This window comes from Balaenoptera acutorostrata, chromosome 10, assembly GCF_949987535.1.
Source record: "Balaenoptera acutorostrata chromosome 10, mBalAcu1.1, whole genome shotgun sequence".
NCBI lineage: Eukaryota > Metazoa > Chordata > Mammalia > Artiodactyla > Balaenopteridae > Balaenoptera > Balaenoptera acutorostrata.
Window position 1 is genome coordinate 2,058,524 of NC_080073.1, and position 28,000 is coordinate 2,086,523.

A 28,000-nucleotide genomic window follows, 5' to 3' on the forward strand; every position below is an offset into this window, starting at 1 on the left:
GGGGCGGGCCGGGGCGGGGCGGCCGGCGGGCGGTGGCGCCCCTTCCCCAGGTGTTGCGGCGCTTCCACGTCGCCAGGCGGCCCGCGGCTTGCGCGAGCCCAGGCCGCCCTAGCGTCCGGAGCGCCGGCCCTTGGGCTCCCGCGGCCATGGCGGGGCCGGGCCCGGGGGACCCGGACGAGCAGTACGATTTCCTGTTCAAGCTGGTGCTGGTGGGCGACGCGAGCGTGGGCAAGACGTGCGTGGTGCAGCGCTTCAAGACAGGCGTCTTCTCCGAGCGCCAGGGCAGCACCATCGGCGTGGACTTCACCATGAAGACGCTGGAGATCCAGGGCCAGCGGGTCAAGGTGGGAGGCCCGGCCCGGGGTCGCCGCGCAGCCGGGCCCCACAGCGCTAGGGGTCGGCCAGGGCCCTGGAGGATCTCCCCGGAGGGGTCGGGGTCGGGGGCCGCGGCGAGCACCCGACTGGTCCGCGGGGGCTGGGGTCCCCTCTGGCCCCCTGTCCGAGCAGGCCTGGGCCTGGGCGTTGGGGCCGGCCTCTGGGCGCAGAGCGCGGGCCTCGGGGCGCTGGGGTGCTCGTGCTGGGGGGAGTGCGGAGGAGAGGCCCTGCCCTCCGAGCTACACCCCGGGGGACTTTGCTCCAGAATAGCGTCTCCGGTGCCCGGTGGCTGAGCGCCTCGGGTGCGGGCACGGGGGGCGCCTGGCCGGCCTGCCCCACTGCGGTCGAAGGCCCCAGCTCGGCCCTCGGGTTGGGACCCCAGGCAGAAAGAGACACCCCCACGACTAGGAGGGACCAGGAAGTAGTTGCTTCTAGGACCGGAGGGCCAAAACTTTTTGTCAGAATTTCCGGCCTGGCCACGCCTCCCTGCAGTCTCTTTGTGGACCTGGTGGTGGAACTTTACTCGGCCGGGGCGGCCCAGGTCCCCTCCCCCAGCTGCAGCCCGATAGGAACTGAACACTTCACGGGCCCCGGAAGGTGGGGGAGAGGACCGAGCTTTGGCAGTGGCTCCGCACTAAGCCGGCAGGATGTGGCTGCCAGAGTCCTGGCAGTGGTCTGATAACTAATATTTGTCATTAGTGAATCCGTTTCTTAACCTGGGTGTCAGCCCTCCCGAACGGAGCGAGAGACCATTGTTCTTGCTCGGGAACTTGACTGAACTGCGCCGGACGGAAATCCTTTCCCCTCTTTGGTGGTTTTGAGTTCCCACCGGCTCCGGGACGGCTCCTAAGAGCCCTGGGCGGGGCAGCACAGGGCCAGGGCATCTCCTGGTATCTCCGTGTTTTCAGGTGGAGCCGGGTGATTGAGTCCCGGGAGCCCCGGTACTGTGGCGCCCGGCCTCCCTGGGCTGCTGTGGGCCTGCTACCGGTTGCCTTTTGCCAGGGTGCTTAGCTCTTTGTTTCTGCAAAATTGGGATAATTTCTCCCTCCTGCCCCAGCATGGAGAAAAAGTCAGCCAAAAGCCTTTCCATGCACACGGTGCCTCTGGAGTTGATGTGACAGGGGAAGCAGAAACTCCCTGCCAGAAGGGTTGCTTTTTTTTTTTTTCTTTTTTAACAGTCTTTTGGGTTTCTGTGTGTTTTGGGTCTCCTTAGAATAGGAAAAAAGAACAAGGTGTGGCAGGAAACTTTGAGTCATTATTCGGGACCACCCTTTGGAGCAGGTGGTGAGGGAAGGGCTGTGGGATGGGGTCCGCGGATGAGTCTGTGCCCTGAGACGCTGCCAGCAGCCACGGGGAAGTGGCGAGTTGAAGGATAGGCGTAAACAAGCAGGCGGCCCGCTCCCGCTCCCCCTCCCTTCCCCTCTCCTCCCTTCCCCTTCCCCCTCCCCTTTCCCCTTCCCCCTCCCCTTTCCCCTCCCCCTCCCCTCCTCCCCCCTCCCCTCCCCTTTCCCCTCCCCCTCCCCTCCTCCCCCCTCCCCACCCCTTCCCTTCCCCTCCCCTCCCTCCTCCCCCCTCCCCACCCCTTCCCTTCCCCTCCCTCCTCCCCCCTCCCCACCCCTTCCCTTCCCCTCCCCTCCCTCCTCCCCCCTCCCCACCCCTTCCCTTCCCCTCCCCTCCCTCCTCCCCCCTCCCCACCCCTTCCCTTCCCCTCCCCTCCCTCCTCCCCCCTCCCCACCCCTTCCCTTCCCCTCCCCTCCCTCCTCCCCACCCTTTCCCTTCCCCTCCCCTCCCTCCCCCCTCCCCTCCTCTCCCCTCCCCTCCCCCTCCCCTCCGCTCCCCTCCCCCTCCCCCCTCCGCTCCCCTCCCCTCCCCCTCCCCTCCCCTCCCCTCCCCTCCCCTCCTCTTTCCCCTCTCCCGGTGCTGACGGTGGTCAAGGAGGGGCTGGGTGTTCCTGTTTACCTGGGAGATAACCTGTGCAGAGCCCTGGGTGCACTGTGTACCGAGCACAGGTTATGCAATGCAGGGCAGGCACTTCTCGATTTCTTTTCCTGCTGGTCACCTTCAGATTGTTCTACTTGGGAGGCAGCCGGGTGCTTCTGGGATCAGGAGAGCAGTGTAGGCATGGTAACCCCCCTAAGAGTTAACAGCGGCTACCCCTCTCAAGAGTCTGATGTGTGCCAGCTGTTTTACAGATGTGTTCTTGTGATTAACCCCACCTCACACGGGGCAGGCTTCCCCAGGCACACAGCTGGGAAGTGACAGACGTGCAAGTTTTCTTCCAGCTTTTTGGACTCCGGGGCGTTGGGGTCTTTCCCTACACCAGACTGCTTCTTCTGATTGCATGGAGTGGGAAAGCCTGTGCAAGTATTTACTTCCTGTTCTTGCAGCCAGAGAATCCTGAGGCCCAGGCACTGAAGAGACTGTGAATTGCAGTTGGGTGGGTGGGGTGAGAGGACAGCCTCCCCGGCCCCAGGTGCTGGACTCTCGGGACTCAGCGGGGGCAGGTCATTCTTCCTCACCCATAAACTATCTCTGGGGTGTCTTCCAGCAATGTGATTTTTTTAAAAATCAAGTTTATTGAAGTTCAGCTTCCACACAGTAAATGTGCCTCACTTCAGGTGTCGAGTTCTGTGAATCCTGACAAACGTATGCAATCCTGTCACCACCACCACATTCAGAGTATAGATTCCTTCCATCAACCCGGAAAGTTCTCCTGTGTCCCTTTGTGTCAGCGTCCTCCCTTCACCCCAGGCTCTGGCAACCACTGATCTGTTTTCTGTCCCTATAGTTTCAACATTGTGGTTTTTAACTGGAACCTTTGAGGAGCCAGAGTTTATCGTCGTTGTTTCTGGAGAAAGCATGTCCACATCAGGGATTTAGTTTAAAACCTTCCCAGGCCTGTCTAGGGTCCAGCAAGCATCCAGCAGGATCTCAAAGCCGCCTCTCCTGTGCTTGCTGGCTCTCGTTGGCTCTTGAGGAACCTCAGAGAGAGATCACCTAGCGCTTTTCCAGCTGCTCTGTGCTTGGGGAGCTGCGGACTGAAGGGGGGAGGCCGAGAGACCGCAGGGTCAGAGGGGCCTTAACTAGCTTACTTTTATCCGGTTTTATATTGAGGTTCCGCTTGTCTTTGACTGAAGAGTTCTGCTGCCAAAAAAATAAAAAGTTGGGAACATCACAGATTGAATTAAATCCCTTTATTTCTATAGTCACTTCCTCTTGCGACCAGAATGACATCCCAACACCTGACCTGGAGAGCTGGTCCCCTGTCTGCCTCAGCCACTTCATCTCCCTGCCTCTGCCCCACACTCAGTCCCCAGCCTCACTGGCCCTTCTGTCCTTCCAACATGCCTGCCTCAGGCCCTTTGCATCTGCTGCCCTGCCTGCCACATTCCAGCCCCAGATCCCCGTGTAACAGCTGCTTCATCATTCGGCTGCCACTGCACAGACCAGCTCTTCAGAGAGGCCTTCCCCGACCTCCCAGGCCCTCCGTCCCTTTACGGGGTAGGTTCATAGCATTTACCAGGACTTGACATTCCCTTGTTTGTGAGTCTGTCCCGTACAGTGTCCGCTCCTTGAAAGTGGACACCGCCTTGTGTACCTGTGAATCCCCGCACCTACAATAGTGTCAGACACACGGTGCTCACTACCTGTGTGTTCATTGATTTTTATTTATAGGGAGGAAGCTGAGGCCACAATAAAGGAAGTGACCGACACGCCCAAGGCCCCACACAAGTCAGTGGCAAAACCAGGCTTTGAACCCAGGGTCTCCCTGGCTCCTAATTCCAGCGCCTATTTTTACACTTGACTACCCTTCTGAGTCCCTCTCAGTTCGTAACGATGACCCTGAGATTCTGCACGTTAATGACTCTAGTGAAAAGACAACTGTGGTCACCGCACTTGGAGAGAAGCATATGGACTTGGGCATTTTCTAGACTTTCAGGAATGAGGGTGGAAACCCCAAGGAGTGTCAGGGTGTTGTCAGCTAACAGAGCATCAGGCAGCCCTGGGCAGCTCCCGTAGCAGCCCTGCTGGTGGGAAGGCTCTGGCCGTGGCGCGGGCCCCCGGGCGGCCCTGTGTGAGTTCAGTGGGCTCTAGCTGTGCAGGCTGAAGCTGGGGGCAACTCTGGGAGCTGCTGGCCTCTCAGCGGTGATGTCTCTGCAGGAGAACCATGGACTAGGTGTCCAAAGGTCTGTGCAGCCTCATCCTAGCCCTGGCCTGTCCCTTGTCCCTTCCTGGAGCCCCGGGCTTCCTCCTTTGTGAAATGGAATGAAGGATCTTTGCTCTGCCTACTTCTCAGGGTTGTTGGACGGCTGTGGACACGCTCAAAATAGTTACAGATTCCCCTTGTATGTTTTTGGATAATTCATCCACATGGTTCAGAATTTCAAAATTTCAAAGACATAAAAGGGCGTACCGTAAAAAAAACAAAAAAACAAAAAAAACCCAACCCTCCTTTCCACTTCTGACGCCCTGTAAGAAAAGGCAGACGATGCTACCCATCTCTTGTCTATCTTGAAAGTGCTATTGTGGATAAAACCGAGGAATTACAGACATAAGGGATTATTTGATTGTTGCTGCTGTTAGCATTTTCCTCCCTAGGGATTATTATTAGGATTATTTCTTAACCTGCCCCTCCGCACCTCACCGTCCGCCAGGAAATCTCAGCCGGTTCTAAATCCTGAACACATCCTCCGAATGCTGCTCACCCACCCTTATCTGGGACGACACAAAGGCCTCTTAAGTAAACCGGGCTGTGCACCTCACAGGGGACGCGCACACGGGTCGGCCCTGGACAGCTGGGCCCCTTTATTCGGCCTTCTGTCGGGGTCACTGTCCCCATGCTGGGAAGGCAGCCAGGGTCCTCCCGCACAGAGCTCAGTCTCTGCCCTGGGGCCCGGGGCTCCACGTTGCGGGACCTTGCGCTCCATCGCTCTCCTGGTCCCAAAGCGCTTCTTTTTAAAGTTTGCATCCTGAGCCTTTCCAGCTGGGGGTCTGGCCTTGCTCATCTGCTTTTCCTATTTGGATAAAATTGGTTTGACTCTTCCGGTTTTGATCAGAAATAGCAAAAGGATCGCTAGATAAGAGATAAGTTCTGGGTCACGCTGGTTGTCTGAAGAAATCTGTCCTTGATGCCGGTGACAACCATCCTCGTGGCAAAACGAACCTGCCTCCTGAGGTTTCTGCCAATCCCGAGGCAGCACGTGCTGTGGGAAGATGGTGGGAAGGGGGCCAGTGGTAGAGCCTCGGGCCCCAGGTCACAATCTTGGCTCTGCCGCCTGGGGCACGTGGCATCACCGCTCCTGATCTGTCGCCTGTCAACCCCTAGCTTAAGGACCTGACGCACAGCAGAGCATCAGCAGGTGGGAGCTGACACGGGCGTGAGTCCCCTGAGAGAGATGGTGGCCCGGGTCTCGGGAGGCTCAGCTTCTCAGCCTGGCTGCCCAGCTGCCCTTGGGCACTGATCTGCTTCCCCAGCGATGAAATGAAGGCAGAATCCCCATGTCCGTGCCGTGGAGGGCCCACTGTGTATGAAAAGGCGAGCCCACTGGGGTCACAGGGGGGCGGGATCGCCCAGACCGGCCCTCCTCACAGCTCAGGGCCTCCACCTGCCTCCTTTCTTTGCTTCCATCCCTTTGGTGTTTCGGCCTCTTTGTGTTCTCCTTCCTTCCGTCAGCCCCTGTGTGGCCCTTGCAGAGAGGCTTTGGGCGTGAGGTATCGTAAAGCTTAGTAGTAAGGGGGCAGCCCTCCCTCCCTGAGTCCCCCGTCTCCCTAGTTCTCACCACTGTTCTCGTGCTCTGTTCTGCCTGGTCCTTGCAGCCGCCCAGTGAGACCCCATTTCACAGATGGGGAAATGAAGGCCATGTGCGGCAGGTCTGAACCAGAACCTTGCCTGCCAGCTCCTTGTGTGGCGCCTTTTCCTCACTGCCGTGCACGCCCTCTACCACTACCAGCCGCCACACGCACATGTGTGAGCTCATGCGTGTGCGCACACACAGACACACGTGCATGAACACACACACGGAAAGGTTTGGGACCAATGTGAAATCTGGGCCGTCGTGTATCACTTGCATTTTACATTTTCTTACATTTTGATTAGCGGTGTCACATCAACATACTAATGCCATCTGCTTGTTAAACAAATCCTTATTAATTCAGATTAATTGGCAGAAGGGGTGCTTATGGCCAGTGTGAACAAAAGAAAGCGCCTGCCTTCTAGAATGGCCTACATAATGCTGGTTTTTTAAAATTTATTTATTTATTTTTGGCTGTGTTGGGTCTTTGTTGCTGCGTGCAGGCTTTCTCTAGTTGCGGCGAGCAGGGGCTACTCTGTTGCAGTGCGCGGGCTTCTCATTGCGGTGGCTTCTCTTGTTGCGGAGCAGGGGCTCTAGGCGTGTGGGCTTCAGTAGTTGTGGCTTGCGGGCTCTGGAGCACAGGCTCAGTAGTTGTGGCGCACTGGCTTAGTTGCTCTGCGGCATGTGGGATCTTCCCGGACCAGGGCTCGAACCCGTGTCTCCTGCATTGGCAGGCGGATTCTTAACCCCTGCGCCACCAGGGAAGCCCCGTAATGCTGTTTTATTGAACGTACAGCCAGTGCTGGTAGGTAGAGGCGTCTGCAACCTGCTCTGGGGATGTAGTGAGTCAGGACTGTTAGTCACTAGCAGCGCCCTTCTCCGTGGGTTACGTACGCGTCCCCTCCCTTCTTACCTGCTCTGCTTGGCCTTGCAGGCCTCCCTCTCCTACCCCAGGAAGAGGTCAGAGTAGCCCTAGACCAGGTATGTGACTTTCCACACAGGTTGTTTAAAAGGCAACAACCTGGAGCTTAGATGTGTCGCTAGGACCTGTCCCTCTCAAAGTGGTCTCCTTGGGAAATTGCATAAGTATTTCCGGATGTTGGATCACAGGGTGGGTTTGGTGACTCAGAAGGGTCAGAGGCCACCGGAGCAGAGCCTGCCACGCTGTCAGGAGGCCTTTGGTCCCAGATGAGGTCTGACTGTGAAAGCAGAGTCCAGGCTCACGTCAGGCCGGGCCTTGCCCGAGGGCAGTTGCCATGTGTGGGCGACAAGGTTCGTCCTGATCCCGGAGGCCTGCAGAGGTGGCCTCCGCCTCACAGCGGACAGTCGGCGGGTCATTTCCCTTCCGCATGTCAGCTTCCGTGGGCGCCATGTGAGGAGGCTGGACCACGATTACTGAGGGATTCCATTTTCCTTGAGGAAAGTTGCGTGTAGTCTCAAGCCATGCAAAAAGCCCCACCTCTGCCTTTTTTTTATGCCTGAGAAGTGTAAAAATCAGGGGTTTTTAAAATTAAAAATACTGTGTTTATATTTTTCAGTGAAACACTGTGATTTTTTTGGTTTAACTTGTTTTTTACTCTCGGGTTTTAAGTCTGTACTGGGGACACGAACAGTGGATGATTTCACGATGAAAAAAATGGATCACAGGATAAACTTCAGTTTTCCAGCTCTGAATTGTCAGTATCTGCCATGTTTGCATTACAGATGAAATACATGGGAAAAATCAACCTTAATCTTGAAATCACAAGGTAAATACCTCAATGTAAACTCCAGCTCTGCAGTTTGCATCGGGTTATTTTCCCCAGAATAAGCCCTTGACCAGTATTGGCTGAATGAAGGAGAGAGTGGGGGCGGGGGGGGGGGGGGGGGAGGCGGAGAGAGGGGGAGGGGCATGTCTGCCCCGGAGGTGGGTCCGGAACCTCAGCTTGCAGAGTGGGGTCCATGCGAGAGCCGGGGGGATGGAAGGCCCCCGTGTGCTAGGATGCCTGGGGCAGTTTGCTGTGTGTGTGTACGTGTGTATGTACATCAACACGTCATTGTTTTGCTTTACGTAAGTCAGCCTTACCTGACCATCGTGTCCAAAGTAGTACTGTACCAAGTTCCTTTTTTTTTTTAAATTTATTTATTTATTTATTTATTTATTTTTGGCTGTGTTGGGTCTTCGTTTCTGTGCAAGGGCTTTCTCTAGTTGCGGCGAGCGGGGGCCACTCTTCATCGCAGTGCGCAGGCCTCTCACTGTCGCGGCCTCTCTTGTTGCGGAGCACAGGCTGCAGACGCGCAGGCTCAGTAGTTGTGGCTCACGGGCCTAGTCGCTCCGCGGCATGTGGGATCCTCCCAGACCAGGGCTCGCACCCGTGTCCCCTGCATTGGCAGGCAGACTCTCAACCACTGCGCCACCAGGGAAGCCCCCAAGTTCCTTTTAAAAAAAAAATCTTTATTGAGATATGATTCATATACTGTGAATTCCCCCGTTTAAAGTGTGCAATTCAGTGTTTTTTCCTGTTGTTTGAATACTCAGCAGGGTCAACTCTAGGATATTTTCATCGCCCAGACAGGAACCTGGTAGCCGCCAGCAGTCGCGCCTGTCCCCCCTCCCCCAGCCCGTCTCCGCGGAGCCGCCCCTTCCGGACACACGTGCACGTGGAACCGCACACTGTCGCGGGGTCCTTGGGTCGTGTGTTTGAGGTCTGAGTGACTTTTCATCCCTTCCTCGCCCTGCTTAGTTTTTCTTCCTAGCGCTCCCCCCACCCCCCAAGTCACGCCCACCGTGTCGTTCCGTGCATCTGCACCTGACACCGTGCCTTCCCCGTGTGTCCTGGCAGGTGAGTAAAGCACTCTCTCCAGGTGATGGGATATTCCCATTCATCCCCTCCGAACTCAGTGGGTGTAATCAGTACGAAAAGTCCCGCGCTCTTGAAGCTCTATGGGATTCGCTTGTATTGCTTCGATTCATCCCTTCGTGTCATTTTCCCTGTTCTCTGGAGGGTGCGCAGGGCGGGAGCTGGGCTTAGGGTCTGGCCTCCGTAGTGACAGCGTGTGCTGCTGTGCTGTGTGCTGGCAGCCCGTGCCCCACCTTCCAGATCCCTGATTGACTTTTCAGCTGCATCTATTCCGATGTTCATTTCATCCTTTAGTTTCTGTATTCTGACAATTACGTTTTTCATTTCCAAGATCTCCAGTTGGTACTTTTTCCTATCCGTAATATTTTCATTCTCAGGATATTATTCATACTTCTATTTTTCCCAATTTTTCACTGTGAAAAAGTTAAAAAATATAGAAAAGTTGGAAGAATAACATAGTGAGCCCCATATATGCTCTACATAGATTTAACAGTTGCTCGTGTTTTGCTGAATTTGCCTTATTTTTCTGTATGTGTAATATAAATTTTTTTATTTGAAAGTAAGTTGCAGATAGCATGATACTTCACCCCTGGATACCTCGACACACAGCTTTTAAGAATAAGCACAGTGTGTTGTCATACCTAAGCAAGCCATTGTTTCTATAAGCATCTACTTAGTCCATTTTTAAGTTTCCCCAACTTCCTCCAAAATGTGTTTTATAGAGTTTTCCCCCTTGAGCTGGAGTCCAGTGTGGGTTTAGTCCAGAACGATGTCTCACTTCTGTTTTGATGACTGATGTTTTTTAAGAGTCGCTTTCTGGATTTGTCTCCCATTTCCCTCGTGGTGTCTTTTCCCTTGTTCCTCTATCCTTTGTATTTTCTGTAAACTGGAGGTTGAGTTTAGAGGTTCAGAGACACTCGGGTGGAGGGGTTTTGGCGAGAATGGCTCACGGGTAATGTTTGCGCCCACACTGCCCCACAGCAGGCGGGACGTGATGACGGTCCCCCGCTGGAGGTGAGGCCAAGTTTGATCTCCACTCACATTTATCGTTAAAGATTCCTTTTTGCTCCATTTTCCTTTGTTTCCTTTGTTTCTTGGGTTATAATTTAAGAGCCAGGGCCTTGAGCTGGCCTCTTCTGTCTGGAGCAACAGACAAGTTAAGTGAGATGAAAAGGGAAAAACACCTGAAACTTAGAAGGTGCTCTGTCGAGCTTAACCGTGGTTGTTGGCTGGAAGTTGCCATGTGACACCCAGGACAGAAACTGCACGTCAGTGGGTTCAGGGTTTGTTCTGTGAGTACCTCCTCTCTCCCAGGTGCTGTTCTAAGTACCTACAAAAGGAAGACACATGAGATGCGTCCCTGTGCCTCGGAGCTCACGTCTGGCTTGGGGGGCAGACGTGCAAGCACCTAAGTAGCGTGAGTGCCGTCCATACTGCTGCTGCAGGGACTGAACTGCCAAACCAGGAACTGAATCATGCGGCCTTACAAGCACACGTGTGTTTACTGTGGCCATAGCAGGACCAGATATTTGAAATTCGGACTGTTCCTGCTCGGGTGCCGTGCTGTCACGGGGCTGCTTGCCTGGTGCCCAGGACACAGACGATGCGCAGTCCCCTTCCCGGGCTTGGAGCGGGGCGTTAAAGGAGGACAGTTCCCAGTGAGGAAAGACAGGGGCTGTGCTCCTGGGCCGTGTTCATGTGCAGCCCCGGAGGCAGGAGAGGGCGTGGTGTTCATCCAATCAGGGGAAGCGGGGCCCCGTGGGGCGTGGGAGCCGCCTTCCGGTCATGCTGGAAGGTGTGCGCTGGGCCAAGGAGCGAATGGCTTGGCTTTGTCTCATGCTGGGTGGCGGCCCAGCCGCAAGTCCTGGTCCAGGCGCTGCGGCCCCTGCTCTTGACCTCCCTGGGGGGCACAGACTGCTGCCTGGCGTCCTGCCTGGGTTTCGTCCCCACGTACCCCATTGTGCCTGAAGGGGCTACAAGCCGGTAAGAGCCCACCGGTGAGTCCCACCTTGCTCGCCAGCACAGGGCCACCAGCTCCCCAGGCCCTCCTCGCTGCACCGGGAGCTCAGGCTGCCCACATCCCCCATGGGCGGAGGCTGGGCCTTTCTTCCCGCCAGGACTTAAGGACAGGCTGACTGATTCCTGCAGGAGGAGGGGGTTTCATGAAAAAAGCACAGGGCATGGTCTGTGGAGGAGCCGTGCACACGGCGAAGGGCACAGGTTTCGGAGTCAGACTGAGCTCTCCTCTCCTGCGCCCTGGGACCCGTCTTGTAAAAGGCTCTAAGATGCACCTGCAGGGCTGCCTGAGGATGGAATGTACCGAGACAGGGAGCTCCGGCAGAGTCAGCCTGGAGGGGCTCACAGCGCGTCTGTCACCTTCATCACCCGGGTTCCCACCACTGTTCCCAAGATGCTGGAGGTGAAACGCAGGTGCCGGGAAACCACCTGATCACCCTTGGTCCCCCGGCTGGCGGAGCAGGGCGGGGAACCAGCGGTCCCGCCTCCCTTCTTCCAGTGGTGGTGGCTCCACAGGGAGAGCTGCATGGTGACAAGGGACACAGAAAGTTGCCTCCGACGCTGGGATCCTGAGCAGTCGTGTTTTGGGGGCGGGAGGAACCTGGGCCCAGGAATCCGTCTGCAGCCCTTGTCAGCCGCTGGGAGGCGCGTCTGCGTCAGGTCCACGTGGCCCACCGTCCGGTGTTGCTGCCCCGGTTCTCCTCACTTAGCCTCCATCCCCTCCTGCCTGTCTCGCCCGCTAACACATTGGAGGTTTTGCAGGGTCTTTACCGTTGCTCCTGAAAGTGCACCTGCCTCTCGGCCGAGGCTTGTTTTCAAGCCCGGGGCTGAGCTCTTCCCTGAAGACTGAGGCAGAAGTGACAGCGGCTGGCTGGGGAGTAGCTTGCAGACCACCTCCTGGTTCAGACTCCCCACATTCCGAGATACAATGAACAGCAGCATGGAGGCTCGTATTTGGGTCTCTCCAACCAGTTTTTGGAGTTTTGTTTTGAGAACTAATTTTTCCAAGGTCCCTTACTGCTATGAAGAAGCAAGGAACTTCCCACTGCCGGCCTCATCCTGCGGGAGAAAGGCTGTTCAGATAAAATCCTCTTCTGTTTCCATCGGGAGGGATGGTGCTGGACAAAGGTTCTGGGACCTGAATCGCCAACGGTGCAGTTGATTTTATTTATTAGGTTTGTTTAACCTACTAAGCAGAATTGACTTTCCACCGGGGCACGTGGGAACCCTCCCTGGGGAGCAGCCCTTGCCCCGCCAGCCTCATCTCGCTCCCACTGGCCTGACTGCAGGACCTGCCCTCAGAGGGCTTCCTTCCTGGTCAGGCGCCTGCTCTGTGCCAGGTTGCAAAGGAATGAGATGGGGTCTGTCCCCACCAGAGCCCGTTTTTTGTTTTTTTTGTTTTTTTTTTTTTAATTTTTGGCTATGTTGGGTCTTCGTTGCTGCACGCGGGGTTTTCTCTAGTTGCGGCGAGAGGGGGCTGCCCTCCGTTGCAGTGCGTGGGCTTCTCACTGCGGTGGCTTCTCTTGTTGCGGAGCACGGGCTCTAGGCTCGCGGGCTTCAGTAGTTGTGGCGTGCGGGCTTCAGTAGTTGTGGTGCGCGGGCTTCAGTAGTTGTGGCTCACGGGCTCTAGAGCGCAGGCTCAGTAGTTGTGCCACACGGGCTTCAGTAGTTGTGGCTCACGGGCTCTAGAGCGCAGGCTCAGTAGTTGTGGCTCACAGGCTTAGTTGCTCCGCGGCATGTGGGATCTTCCCGGACCAGGGATTGAACCCGTGTCCGTGCATTGGCAGGTGGGTTCTTAACCACCGCGCCACCAGGGAAGTCCCCAGAGCCCATTCTTGATGGCGAGAGGCAGACTTACAAACCAGGAGCCCCGCACATACAGCCCTGGGCCAGTTCCCACCGTGAACCGTTTCGTTTGGCCTGCGCAGTGGTGATTTGCTGGTTTATTTTTATTGAATTTGCTTTAGGCAGGATATCCTTTTCTGTCACCTTGCTGCATTTTATGTCCCCTGCCTGGCCCCCAAAGGCACCCAAGTTTGGGACAGTTGACATCCTCTGTGTTGTATGCTGTCGTAGAGGCAAGAGTAAAGGGCTGTGGACCACAAAGAAAGGAAAGCTGAGTCCGCTTGGTGTGGGGCCCAGGCCTGTGCGTTGGGGAAGCTCCACTGACCAGGTGACCTTGAACTGGGGCCCTGACGGTTAGGTAGGAGTTCACCAAAAGGTCAAGAGGAATGCAGTCTATCCTAGAAAAGGAGATAATGACAAAATGATAACACCCTTCATGGGTGTGGGGACCCAGGGGGATGGTGTGAACAGGGAGTTGTCAGGTGTGGCGCTTAGAAGGGAAAATAGCCTCGTCCCTCACCTTGATACCGTACTTCCCCTTGAAATCCCCACCCCACCTGTTTGAAAGGGGTCACCTGAGTGACCCCTGCAGAGCTGGAGGGGGGCAGCTCCCCTCTCCCGAGCATCCGTGCTCTGGGAGCCCTTTTCCATCCTGGCCGGGCCTCAGTCCTACCCTCTGTGCCCCAAAGATGCTTCCGGACTTCACTCTGGGTATCAGCAGCCCAGAGAATTTCCCCCAAAGTCAACTGTCAGATGAGACAGCCTGGCTGGGAAGGTCGGAGAAACTGGCGATGTGTCCGCTGGGAGGTGGGTGGCCGGCGGGCGTCGGGGAGGGGCTCGGGTGTGGCCCGTGAACAAGGCGCCGTCTGTCTGCCCAGTGAGTGCAGGTGGAGAACTTCCAGGTGGGGAAGGAGGTGGGCGGGGGTGGCGGCTTCAATTTGGCAGGCAGGTGCTCACCCGGCCGACGGACCGTGTATTCATCGAGCGCCTTCTACCTGCCAGGTGCTGTGCTGGCTGGTGGGCTTATGCAGAAAGCCAGCCAGACACAGCCCCTGCCCTCAAGAGTCGCACGTGAGGGAGGGACAGTAAACATTTAAGAAGTGTGCGTGTGCGCCTGTGTCCCGCCAGGCGGCGGAGGGGCTGAGGAGGGGCCGTGGGGTGCGGGGCTGGGATGGCGAGGGTCTGGGACAAGAGCGTTTCAGGCAGGGGCCTTGATGCGGCCTCCCGGGAGCCGGACACGCGGGGTGGGCGACGGCAGAAGGTCGGGTCCTGTGGGGCCTGCAGGCGATGCGGAGGGCTCGGGGGACGCACTTGAGGGCGGAGGCTGGAGAGCGGAGGGGCTGCAGGATCTCAGCCGGGTTCTGGCGGCTCCACAGGGGCTGCCGTGCGGGGCGTGGACCGGGCGCTGGGCGGGTGGGGGCCGTCCGCAGGGAGCCTGGTGCCGGCTTGGCGGTGATGCGTGTGAAGGCGCGGGAGCCACAGAGCAGAGGGGCCTCCACACCCATGATTTCCTGGGCGCTGGCCCCCTGCCGAGGTCCGTGGCGGGGAGCAGGCAGGCACGCGGGCTTGGACCCAGCACGATGCCGAGACGCCTTCCTCGGCCAGTCACGACACCTCCAGAGCCGGCTTTCTCCTCTGTGACGTGGGGCTCACGGTCTCTGCCCACTGCGTCCACGCGGCGCTTCTGATCTGGTTTCTAAGGCAGGGCCCGGGCCTGTGCTGCCTGGGAGATGGCTCAGGACGAAGCTGCTCTGCTCGCCTGCTTCTCCGGTAGCTCAGGTGGCCGATCAGCCTTGTTAACCTTCTCCGCAGCCTCCCCGGGGCCCTGCCTGGTGGAGGAGCCGTGCTTGGCTGCCGGAAAGCGGGGCCGCTCCCAGCCTGGCTTCTCCCAGCTCTTGGAGCACACGGGGCATTCGGGCCAAGCCGTAGGGCCGCCTCTGTAGGACCGTCCTCCACCCAGCAGCCGGCAGCTTTACAGACATAAGTCGGGGCACGTCCCGGCTTTGCCTGGACTCCCTGAGGACAGCCGTAGGCAAGAGCGTGTGCGGAGCTCATCTGTTTCTAGAACAGAGGAGGGAGGAAAGGCTGTGGAGGCTGCATTCTCATGTGGGTCCCTCTGTGAGCAAGTGGGGCTTGATCGGGCCCAGCATCTCCTGCCCTGCACTGGCTGAGTGTCATTCCATAGGCGGGTGGGTCCCTCTCATCTGGGTCATGAGTCCCGAGTGCTCGGTGGTTTCCAGCGGGCCTCCCGGGCTAGGATCAGGGAGGCTCGAAGGCTGTTTCTGTGCGAGGCTGGTTGCTGCGGCAATGGCTGGAGCACAGGGTGCTGCTGAGACATGCGAAGCGGAATGAGAGGCGTCTGATACACATCCCCTGCTTCGGACGATCTGCCGCCGTCTCCCACCACAGTGAAGTAACGCCCACCCTCGGGCTCTGGCTCCGGCACCGCCGACAGCCTCGCCTTCCGGGGTGCTGCTTTGCTGCCATCTGGCCACACTGCCCTTGCTGCGTTTCCAGCGTGGCAGGCTCTGTCCTGCCTCTGGGCCTTTGTCCCCTGCGCCTGAACACTGTCCCCACGACCGGCAGGGGCCTCAGCCCAGGTGCCCCCTTCTGTGACCACCCTCGGAGGTGCCACGCGGGGAGGCCCTCCCGTTACCTGTGCTTTCTTCAGGGTGCTCGTCCCCCCTCTCTGCAGGTACCCCACTGGCCTTCTCCTCGTCTGCCTCCTTTTTACTGGAAAGGGAACTCTGTTCCTGTTTCACCCCCTGCAACATTGCCAGTCCTTCCAACAGGGGCTGGGACACGGCCGACGCTCAGTTCGTCCTGAATGAACAAATGTGTGGTCGTGCACACAGCCCGGTGTGCCTTTCTTTGGGCGCTTTACGTGTTCTACCTTGCATTAAAGCTCCTCGGCGTGTGTTAAAAACGCCAGCCCCAAATGATGCCAGCTCAGTAACACTGTTAAGTGGACGCGTTTATCCAGCCCCTTATCTGCGCTCGGCTCTCAGCACGCTGAGTCTATCATTCACCCTTACGGCCCCTTTTTTGACAGATGAAAACTGAATTAGGTTTTAGCCTGCAGACACCAAGGTGGGAAGTGGCGGGATTGGTTCAGGATCTCAGGCTGCCGGGCCCGAGCACTGACCCTGCTCTTCCTCTTCCCCTGGCTCTGATGTGGGGAAGTAGGATGAGAATATTACCAGTCATGAGAAGGACCTACTTTCCAAAAATATTTCCTCCATTACTGCCCAGATTTCACGAGTGGGTTGACCCACATACTGTAATCTGTAGCTGTTATGTTGGGTTTTTAATTTATTTTTAATTGTTATCGGTTACACTTGTGTGTGATGGTTCAACAAGGCTTGTTACAAAACGGTCCCCTGATACTCCCCTCTGCCCCCAACCTCTGGGGGCAATCGCTTCCGGCTCTTCTCTGTTTCTCCTTCTCTTGCTTGTGCTGCTACCCCTCTTGCCCCAGGTACACGCATCATCTATTGACTTCCTGCTTTGGAAGATGAGGGTTTAACTCTCAGCACTACCCTAGCCCCCATCACAGACACGCACGCATGTGCGCTGTGCACACACACACACTTTGCATCCTCCCAGTAGAGGTGTGTGGTAATGTTGATTAGATCAGCATTAAGTTCCTTTCAGTTCTATTCGCAAAACATAGCCCCAGTTTGATCGCTTCTCCCTAACTTCACTGCTACAACTGTGGTCTTTTACCTGGATTATGGCCACAACCATCTAACTGGGCTCCCCGTTTCTGTCCTTCCTCTTTCTTTTTGGCTGCACGGCTTGCGAGATCCTAGCTCCCCGACCAGGGATTGAACCCGCGCCCTCAGCTGTGAACCCATGGAATCCTAACTCCTGGATCACCAGGGAGTTCCCTGGCCTTGCTCCCTTTTGACCTGTTCTCCATACGGTAGTCAGACTGATCCTGTTTAAAAGTAAATTTGATTGGCTCAAAACTCCCTGGCTTCCCCTTCACTCACAGTGAAGGACAAAGTTCTTGCTGTGGTCTCCAGGGCACTGCGTGATCTGGCCCAATTCCTCGGTCATCCCTCATTTGTCTCTCCCTTTTCACTCTGCTCCCAACACACTTATCTTTGTGCACCCGTCATGTCTCTGCCTCAGGGCCTTTGCACTTGCTCTCTCTCTCCCTGGAATGCTTGTCTCGAAGGCATCTGCACAGCTAGCTAACTTTCTTCAGATCTTTACCCAACTGTTATCTCAATGAGGCCTTCCTATCTAAAACATCATTCCTCACCATACTTGATAACTTCTTCCCCTGCTTGTTTTTTCCATCTTATCACTATCTAGCATACCGATTATTGTATTACTTATTTTATGATAAATATTTTATTTATATTCTGTATTTCCATATAAACAAATATATATCCGTATTACTTATTATTATCTTACTTAGCATCTGTCTCCTGCACTAGACTGTAAGCTTGAGCCCAGGAATTTGCGTCTGTTTCCTCCGCTCTCTCTGGTACCTAGAACATAGAGCAGGTGTCCAGTAAGCGCTGTTGAAATGGCTGAATGAACACGTTTTGGTTAGTAAGAGCTGTTCACGGCTGAGCCACGTAGCACTGTCTTTCACTCCCTGTGCTCCCTCGTTTTTCCTGGTGGTAGTGATCATCTTGTTTCCGCGTGGGGTCTATGTATTTACCATTAACTCAGCTCCAAATTCTCCCCTAATTGGCACACTCACCCTCTCCATCTGCCCCACATACTGTGTAATTGTCCCCTCAACGTCTTGATGCCTCTCAGTTCCATCTTCTTGAAGAAGTCTCTCCCAGAGCGTTCTTAATTTCTGTTTCAGATTTTCTGTGGCTAGAGGAATATTCTGTAAGAATACAATCTTTTGAGATTTACTGAGGCTTATCTTAAGATTTAAGATCTTATTTAATCAAAGATTAAATACTTGGTATTGATTTTTCTTCAAGTTCACTGATTCTTTTTTTCTGTCTCCATTCTGCTGTTTAAGCTCATCAAACGAATTTTCCACTTAAGTTCTAGAATTTTGACCCTTTTAAAATATGTTTTTAGAAATAATTTCCATTCCTCTAACTGAAATTCCCTATTTGCCCACTTAAGAGTGATATTTTGGGCTTCCCTGGTGGCGCAGTGGTTGAGAACCTGCCTGCCAATGCAGGGCACACGGGTTCGAGCCCTGGTCTGGGAAGATCCCACATACCACGGAGCAACTGGGCCCGTGAGCCACAATTACTGAGCCTGCGCGTCTGGAGCCTGTGCTCCGCAACAAGAGAGGCTGTGATAGTGAGAAGCCCGCGCACCGCGATGAAGAGATGGCCCCCACTTGCCACAACTAGAGAAAGCCCTCGCACAGAAACGAAGACCCAACACAGCCATAAATAAATAAATAAATAAATAAATAAATAAAGACTTTCTATTTAAAAAAAAAAAAAAAAAAAGAGTGATATTTTGCTTCAGTTCTTCGAACATATTTTCCTTTAATTCTCTGATCATATTTAAAATAACTGCTTTAAAGTCTTTGTCTGCTAAATCCAATATTTGGGCCATTTTGGCATCATTTTCTATTGACTGCTTTTCTCTCTTGGGGTCAAATTGCCTTTTTTTTTTTTTTTTTTTGCATGTGTAGCAGTTTTTTAATTGTATACTGGAAATACTGGTTGATACTGGGTAGTGGCTCTGGATCGTGTTTGAAGGGCACTGATTCATGTCCTAGTAGTCAATTCAGTGACTGGCTGATCACCTTGAACCTGTGTGGCTTGTCTTCATGTTCTGTTAGGGCAGAGAGGTGCACGTCTGACAGTGTTTCTCTAGCCTTTTACCTTGACAGAACGCGGCCTCCAAACCTGAGAGCTTGGTTTAGGGTTTCCTGGGCAGGTGTCGGGAGGCCCGCCTCTTGCCGTGGTCCTCACTCGTAGGGCACAGCCTTCCTGATGTCTCAGCTCAGTATCTGGGTCCTTCGCAAGGTGCTAAGGCGGCCTCTTCCCCGTGGCTGGGTTGGAATATCCCCCAGCACTGCTCAGCCTCCACCCCTGGTGTGTCCTCACCCCCGGAGGAGCCCCTCTCTGGTTAGAACCTGGGAGCCTCACCCTGTGCGCGGAGCCCGCGGGCTAGGACCCACCAGGGGCCCCCCCAACATCGCTCCTCATCTCAGTCACACCAGCTGCTCCAGGCTCCGTGCCCTGCTTGGAGTCTAGCCCCCTGTCCTGTGGTCAGGAAACCGTCCCCAGTAGACTGCTGGCAATCCTGAGGCGCCTTCCACGAGTTTTGCTTCTTTCAAGAATTAGGGTCTCGTGCTGTGTTGTTTACATCCTGAAAACAGTAGCCTCCCATGTTTTTCTCAGTCTGCCGGTTGTTTAAGGAGGGAGGTCTCCACGGCCACTGAATACTCTGCCGGAACTGGAGGCTCCCGGCCGGCCTGCATCCTGGCTCGCGGCTTGGCTGCTGTCTTGGGATCTCCCTACCACCCCGGGGTTTCCCTTCGCCTCTCTTTTGAGTTGAATTCTCTTTCTGGATCCCCCATTTTCTTCCTGTTGGTTGATTTCAGCAGCTTCCTTAGAAAGGGGGGCAGGAAGGTAAATTTTTTGAGGCCCCTGTGTCTGAAAATGCCTTTGTTAAACCATCGCACTTGACTCATAGTGATTAGGTGGAGAATTCTAGGCTGGAAATTATTTTCCCTTGTAATTTTAGGCATCATTTCATTGAATGTCTAATGCGATATGGATCTTTTCTGTGAAGCCTTCAAACCCGTTTTTCCTTTCTCTCTTTTTTTTCCCTGCAACTTTTTAGGGTCCTTTCTTCTTCCTCACTGTTCTGGAGTTCCCATGGCCAAGTGTCTTGTGTGGGTCTGTTTTCCTCCATTGTGTACTTAATGGGCCTTTTCAATCAGTTCTGCGGAATTTTCTTGAAGCATTTCTTTGATTTTACTATTCTTTTTTTCCAAAACTCTTACTATCCTGATGGTGGACCTTCTAGGCTGGTTCCACAATTCCTTTTCTCTCTTTCCATCTCTTTGCATTTTTTTCCCCTACTTGGAAATTCTTCAAGTTTATCTTCCAACCCTTATGTTGCATTTTTCATTTATGTTATATTTTTAATTTTCAAGAGCTCATTTTTCCTTTCCGAATGTTCCCTCTACTTAAAATAAGAGTGTCCTTTTATCATTTCATAGACCTTTTCTTATCTCTGAAAACACTGATGATTATTTTGGAGATTGTTTTGAGAAACTCTGCCTAGTTTCTGTTTCCGCCAAGTTGCCTTTTCCCGTGTCTGCTTGGCCTCTGTGTTTGATGCTCCCCTCTGGGGTGTGGAGGGGAGTCCTAGGTCGTCTGGATCCCAGGCTGGTGTGGTGCCGAGGTCCCGCCTTTCACGTCACCCCTGTGTGAGCTGTGCCCCGGGGCCTGCTTCCTGGAGCCTCCCACCCTGCAGAGCACATGGGACGTCTCAGGCCGGGGGTTTGGTTTGGCGAGTCGTGGCTCAGAGCGCGTCAACTGGTGGACCCCTCTTGTGAGGCCCAGGAAGAGGTGGTCACCTCCACAGTGCCAGGGCCAGAGGCCCTGCCCGCAGGAACTGTCTGAGGTCTCTGGGTCTGTCCCCACCCTGGACGCCCCTTGAGAACGGGATAAAGAGGCACCCAGAGTGCTTGTGCCCGCGGAGGAGGCTGGATGACCCGCGGCTCAGGATGTCACCTTCAGGGCCCCGAGCACCTGTGGCCTGTGGAGCGGAGAAGGCAGGCCCTGAGCCGCCGAGAGCCCTGGACCCGCCCATCTGGTGCCCGCCGCGGCGCAGCCTCCTGGCCCGGGCACAGTGACCGTCCAGGTCGGCCCCCGGCCCAGCCTCCGCCGCCCTACCTGGGGTCTCTGCCGCCATCCTGCTGCTGCTGCTGGGAGCCAGGGCTGCTCCCGCCCCCCGGGCGCCCGTCCAGGCAGGCCCGGCAGCGGCCCTGATGGGTGCTGGTGAAGTGAGGACCTGGGCGGGAGGAGGGTTGGGACCGGGGTTAGGGTTAGCAGGCTGTGTCAGCTGACGGCAGAGGCCGCCTGAGAGGAGCCTCCCCGGGCCGTCCCTGCCCAGCGTGAGCATCTTCCCCGGCGCCGCTGAGGCAGAACAGAGAGGCCGAGTGCTGGGGGCCTCCCGACGGCGGGGGCAGCGGGCACTCGCGGCCCAGAGGGGCGGGCACTGGACACGGCGCCAGCAGCGAGCCTGGTGTCCCGGGCAGAGAGGATTCGGGGTCCAGTGTGCTTCCCGCAACGGTGCAGAACCCACCCCCTTGTCCTGGGACTCTGGAGGTGGAAACGGGGCTGCCCGCCTCCCCTTTGCTCCCCCCGTCCTGCTCAGGCCGCCGAGTTGCCTTCCGAGGGCTCAGAAGGCCTCTCCGCTCTGTCCACCTTCTGGCCCATCCTACGTGGTGCATGCCGAGGTGTGGCCGGTGGCCTGCCCCCGGACGCAGCGCTTTGGGGGTGGGTCTGGGGGCTCGGCCTCCCCGTCCCCTGCGCTCGGCTGCACCCCCGGGTTCACGGGACCCCTGTTTCTTTAGCTGCAGATCTGGGACACGGCTGGCCAGGAGCGCTTCCGCACCATCACCCAGAGCTACTACCGCAGCGCCAACGGGGCCATCCTGGCGTACGACATCACCAAGAGGAGCTCTTTCCTGTCCGTGCCTCACTGGATCGAGGACGTGAGGAAGTACGCGGGCTCCAACATCGTGCAGCTGCTCATCGGTGAGCGGGGGCCCCTGCGGTCCACCCGTCTGTCTGTCTGTCTCTCTCTCCTTTTTAAACAAAGGGCAAGCAGAGCACAGAGAGGGCTGAGCTTGGCCAGGTAGGAGCGGAGCCAGGACCATGATCTAGAAAATTCGGGGACTTCCCTGGAGGTCCGGTGGTTAAGACTCTGAGCTGCCACTGCAGGGGGCACGGATTCGATCCCTGGTCAGGGAGCTAAGATCCCACATGCCACGAGGCGCGGCCGAAAAAAAAAGAAAATTCGGATCCTGCTAATCACTTGTAAAGTTACAGTCAGAGTGGAAATGAGACGACGCAGGCCAGGAAGCGCTCGCCACGTGGCCGCACCTTGGTCCAGGCTAGTTCAGTCTTCATCATGTGTGTTCTCATAACCCTGCCTGCTCCTCGTGTGTCAGGGACAGGGCCGAGGGTCAGAAAAGTGAAGTCATTTATCCCGGTCCACATAGCCTGTGAGCACGTAAACGTGGCCGATCGTAATTCAGTGACCTGCTCTGTCGGCCACCCTGCAGGGGGCGCTTCTCAGGTGTCCACGCTCCTCCCCGTCACTCTGAAGTCTTTTTTTTTTTTTTTTTTTAAACTTTAAAAAAAAATTTTTTTTTAATTTTTATTTATTTATTTATTTTTTATTTATTTATGGCTGTGTTGGGTCTTCGTTTCTGTGCGAGGGCTTTCTCCAGTTGTGGCAAGTGGGGACCACTCTTCATCGCGGTGCGCAGGCCTCTCACTATCGCGGCCTCTCTTGTTGCGGAGCACAGGCTCCAGACGCGCAGGCTCAGTAATTGTGGCTCACGGGCCTAGTTGCTCTGCGGCATGTGGGATCTTCCCAGACCAGGGCTCGAACCCGTGTCCCCTGCATTGGCAGGCAGACTCTCAACCACTGCGCCACCAGGGAAGCCCTACTCTGAAGTCTTGGTGGAGGGCAGACGCCGGCACCACCCGCAGAGCATCTGATTCGGGAGCGCTGGGTGGGCCCATGAATGTGCATTCCTAACAAGTTCCCAGGTGACACAGTGATCCCACTTTGAGAACCGACGCTGCAGGGGGTGCCGTGACCTCCATTTTACCTTTTCCTCCTGCATAAACTTCCCGGGCCTGGATTCAAGAAGCTTTGGACCATGTGTGTGGTCCCTGGGGTCCTCGTCCCAACAGTCAGGCTGATTCCTCTAAGGTGAGCAAGTGCAGATGGGCCTGGGCCGGGGTGTGGGTGCTCTAGGCGGGCTGGACGCCCCGGGCAGGAAGGGAGCTCTCCCCACCTGGCCTGATGCTCCCCTTTCATCTAGGACTTTTATTTTTTTTTTAGTTTTTAATTTTTTTTGGCCACGCCGCTCGGCTTGCGGGATCTTAGTTCCCTGACCAGGGATCGAACCGGGGCCCCCTGCAGTGGAAGCGCAAAGTCCTAACCACTGGACCTCCAGGGAATTCCCAATCCAGGACTTTTAAAATAAAACATTCTATCGTAGAGCATTCTATACAAAGACATAAAAGGAACAGCGTAACAAACCCCAGATTCAGCAGAGACGGCAAGTCCTGTCCACGTTCATTTCAGCCCTCGGCCCCTTCCCCGACCTCATATTATTTTCAGGCGAATCCCAACACCAAATGATTTCATTTGCAAATGTTCCAGCGTGAATCTATAAAAGATACAAACACTTTAAAATATATAATAATAACAGTACGTTTTTCACATTTAAAACATACTGACATCTAATACAATCAAGTTAGCTGATCTGTGGTCAGATTTATAATTGCTCATAAATATCACATGTGCTTTTCTTTTCAGTTTGTTGAAATCAGGATCCAAATAAGTTCCAAACATTGAAATTGGTTGCTGCATTGTTTAAGGTTACCAAAGAAATTTCAGATTTTTTTTTTTCCTTTTTTTTGGCCATTCCGCGTGGCTTGCAGGATCTTAGATCCCCGAGCAGGGATTGAACCTGGGCCCCCGCAGTGAAAGCAACAAGCCATAACCACTAGACCGCCAGGGAAGTCCCTAGATCTTCATAGATGCTTATCTATTTTTTTTGTCCCTATAATCACATTATAAAAGTCAATCACTTAGAGACTTAAAAAAAATTCTTGTAGAAATTGGACCAAAGAGCAATTGACCAGATTATTTAAAACATCATGAAACATCTCACACCTCATGGGAGAAGCAAAGGTGTGCTCTCCGGGGCAGCTGTAGTCTGTGCTCTTATTATCAGAAAAGCAAAATAATCAAAACCCACCATCTTACAGAGAATTTAAAAATTCCAAAGGAAAATAGGAGAGCCTAAATAATCAGAATAATGACAAAATTTTAGCCAAAAAAAATAGCAAGGCCAGATTTCTTTAACTTCAGCATTGGTGGAGTGCCCGCTAGGTGCTAGCTCGTGTCCACTGTGTCATTTAATCCCTACTCCGCGGAGGGTGGCATCGTAGATGGGGAGGCTGAGACTCAGAGATGGAGTGAGTTACCCGAGCGTCACACAGCAGGTGACAGCAAGCTGGCGTCTCTACCCAGGTCTTCTTCCAGCTCTAAGCGCCCTGTGCTTTTCACCAAACCTTCCCGCTTCTATTTCTTAGGAAAAAGCAATAAAATGCACAAGCCCCTGGCAAAGATAAGGAAGAGATGAGATGAGGGACTAAAGGATGGGATAAGAGCATTACAGATAGAGTCTAGGGCTCTCTGCCTCTAGCTGTAGCTGCGCCCGCCTGGGCCCTGGGCCTCACCACTGCCCCACCTCCCCGCAGGGAACAAGTCGGACCTCAGGGAGCTGAGGGAGGTGCCGCTGGCCGAGGCGCAGAGCCTGGCGGAGCACCACGACATCCTGTGCGCCATCGAGACGTCGGCCAAGGACTCGAGCAACGTGGAGGAGGCCTTCGTGAGGGTGGCCACGGAGCTGGTCATGCGGCACGGGGGCCCCCTGCTCAGCGAGAAGGGCGCTGACCACATCCAGCTGGACAGCAAGGACGTCGGAGAGAGCTGGGGCTGCGGGTGCTGACCGGGGTGCAGGGCAGGCAGGCGGGGCTGCCCCACCTCCTCCCGCCCTCTGGCCGCCTCGCCCAGCCCTCCAGAGCTGGCCTCCAGGGTGCCAGCCAGATAAAGGCCTGGAATTACCCCGCCTGTGGCCTGGATGCTTGATGGGAGCACTGCCCTCCAGGAAGGAAGAAGCAGGATTCCTCCCGCGGGAGGCCCTGTTGGCACAGGGTAGGGTGTGGGGCCCTTCCTGCCAGCCAGCCGCTGTCCCCGCCACACGCGCGTCCCAGGACTGGCCCGAGCCCAGCGGTGTGGACCTTGGCCCAGGGGCTGGGAGTGGGACCGTTTCACACCCGAGGCCGCAGCAGGGTGTTGCTTTCCAGGGATGTGGCCGGAGCTCCGGGTCCTCCCAGGGCATTCCAGGGCCTCCTGTGCAGGAGCAACGGCCCAGCAGACTCGGTCCTGAGCTCCGTCCCGGGGTCCCTGCCTCCCTCCTTCCTTCACGGCCGGCTCTCAGCTCATGGGCGCCCGGGCCGGGCTCCTGCCTCAGCGGGGCCTCCCTCTCCCATTTCCATGGAGCTTCTCGTTCTCACCGGGACGACGGTGGGTCACGGCCCACAGCGCTCGTCTGCTGGCTTGGGGCCCAAAGTTTTGCCACTCAGGTTGCAAAAGCAGCGAATCCTTTAGCTCTGGCTCTCAGAAGCTGGGGGGTAGTGGGAATGAGATAGGAGTGTGGACATTTAAGGGAAAAGTAAATGCTCGCACCCCTGAGCCCCGCCTGTCCCACCCCACTTGCAGAGATCCTTCCTGCCACGTTCAGAGCGCCAGCTCCCCCGCCGCTCCCAGTCTAGCTTAGAGAGTTTCCCACACAGAAAAGGTGCGGCCCCGGCAGGCCTGGGTCTGGGCCCACCCACGCTAATGGCCTCTGCGTACGCTGGGCACTGAGGGTAGACAGCAGGGGACCAGGATCACTGGGGCCCTTGGAAGCAGCACCGTTCTCTGGGTGCAGCTCAGAGGGGCGCAGGGACCAAACTGGGGGAGCAGGTGGTCTTCCCAAGCCAACCTCAGTCCCTCCCATCAGCCCAGTTCAGCCCTGCAGGCCCCCCCGAGTGTGGGGCCCCAGGAAATCGGCTGCTCTCAGAGCCGTGGGCAAGGCCACGTCAGGGAGACACAGCCCAGGGCCCCTGAGAGCCCGAAGGTGCCGCACAGCTGCACTCGGGCTCCCTGCCTGCCGTCCCAGCACCTGGTCTGCGTCGAACCCTCCCAGGCAGGCCTGGACGCAGAGCAGGAAGTCGGACCTTGCCAGGCAGCCCCAAGAGGCGGGTCGGGCAGGGCTGCTGGCCCTTCCAGCCGCGGAGGCTGAGCCTGGTCCTGGAGGGGAAGGACGCTGGCCTGGCCGGGCCAGGAGCTGCTGAGCAGGGGTCAGCCCGCTGTCGGCCGAGGGGGGTGGGAACTGGGAGCAAGAAGGCTGCCTGGCTTCCCTCCCCCGTCCCTGCTGATGGGATGGGGTCCAGCCCCTCCACCTGCACAGTAGCAAGTGCCTGCACTGAGGGGTTCCCCAGAGAGGGGCCCCCTTCAGGCCAAGGGCAGAGGTCCTCCAGCCCCATGACCTCTCTGCTGGGGGCTGATGTTTGGGCAGAGCTGGGCGTTCAGTCCAGGCCCAGCTGGGAGAGAAGTCTCACAGAGACCGCCTTGCACAGACCTGCTGCTCTGGGGGGTGGGGTGCATGCAAGGAGCAGCGGCCGGGACTGTGCCCCAGTTCCAGCGAGCACAGGTACTGACCCCGGGCCCAGGGCTGCCTCACAGGGCTTAGGGAAGGAGGGAGGCCCCCAGCTCACCTCCTCCACAAGGAGCCCTGCCGGGCTGCCGGGCGCATCCAGGGTACACAGGTACAGGAAACACCAGGGACAGGGGCTCATCTGCCACCTTGGGCTGTGAGCCATCCCCCTACTCCTGTGCCCGGAACCCTGCACGGGGGAGGTGGCCTCACGGTGGCCCTTCCTCACCCAGAACCAAGGAAGCAGCACTTCACTCTCTCCTTTCACAATCGCAGGGCCCAGTGGGTCTCCTGCCACCCATCCTCCGCACGAAGCAGCCTCACTCCAGGGCTGTAGCCTAGAACTCAGGGGTCATTTCGGGCTCCCCACTTTCTCCCCCGCCCCACAACCGTGCCCCCGGCCCCTCTGCCCAGATGGGCCCCATCTCCTCCCCTGGATGCCTCCCTGACCTCCTTGGCCTGGGCTTCCACCACCCTGAGCACCATCCCGCTGCTGTGAGGGCGGCAGCTGTGAAAGGTCCCTCCCCCATCCTGACACCTTCCAGTCGTCCCCGGGCCCTCGGGAGGCAGTCCATCCTCGCGCGGGTGTCCAAGGCCTCACACAGCTCCGTTCCTTCTCCCCTGCACCGTCTTGCCCACAGGAGCAGCTTCTGTCCAGGCAGACCCCTTCCTGCCCTCCCCCCCTTACCGGCCCTGCCCTTGAACGCATGCCATTTAGAATCCCACAGATGACCAGCTGGACACCTCTGAGGACAGGCCCCAGCTGGTCCCTTGCTCGCCATACCCCCTGGCAAGAATGCGTTCCTTCCCTACCCACGCTTGGCCCGCGAGGTTCCCGTCCTGGGCCGAAGCCATTCCCTAGAGGCTTCCGGTCCTCCGTCTCAGACCCAAATGCCAGTGCCCAGGGCCTCCCGGGGCGTGCTGCCGGCTGCCTGCTCTGGGGTGCCCTGGCAGGTGGGGGCCTCACTACCTCTCTGGGCCTAAGTCCTCTGTCAGATGGGCCCGGACGGATGGACTTGGCCAAGGGACAACGGGGAAGTGTGTAAGACAGCACGGCCCCGCCTCTTCCCTCTCCCAGCGCCTCTTCCTTTGTTTATAAGTTACCCAAGAACAGGAGCAGGTGAGGTCAGGGGCCAGGGACCAGGAGAGGAAGCCGGGCAGGAGGGCCAGGAAGTGTCCCAGCCACCGGGCGGAGGAGGGTGGTCTGTGGCCTGGACTGAAGGAGGACCAGAGGAAGGCTGGTGTTTTATGCTCCCGGGAGGGGGGCAGGCAAGGGACAGGGATCTGGACTCCTGAGCCAGAGACATGGGCCCGGCCCAGAGGGCGGGGTGGGTGTCGGGGTGGAGCTCAAGGACACGAGCCCCAGCAGGCGTGAAGCTGGAGGAAGTTCCTAATTCACATTGAATGCAGTTACTTCTCCCCGGAGGGCTGCCGAGGCTGGGACCTCAGAGACCTCTGAGCCTGCACCTGGGCCGGGGTGGGGAGGGCCTCAGCCCAAGGATGCCATTGCATTTGGGGAGTTTTCACGTTGCCTATTTATGAATATATAAATCTTTATAGCGAATCTATTTTTTAAAACATGGAAAAGTTGCCTTTATGGAGACTTAGCAGAGCCAGAGTGTACGCATTCCTAAACCATTAAACGTTTCTGTAACGAG

At 56.4% G+C, this 28,000-nt stretch overlaps 1 protein-coding gene across 1 annotated transcript; it reads left to right on the plus strand.

The window, feature by feature from the left end:
• RAB43 (RAB43, member RAS oncogene family) lies at window positions 1–28,000 on the plus strand. The gene is made up of 3 exons (XM_007179170.2): window positions 1–344; window positions 21,405–21,588; window positions 24,340–28,000. Exons 1-3 carry the CDS (start codon window positions 147–149, stop codon window positions 24,588–24,590), a joined length of 633 nt encoding a protein of 210 aa, XP_007179232.2. The 5' UTR covers window positions 1–146; the 3' UTR covers window positions 24,591–28,000.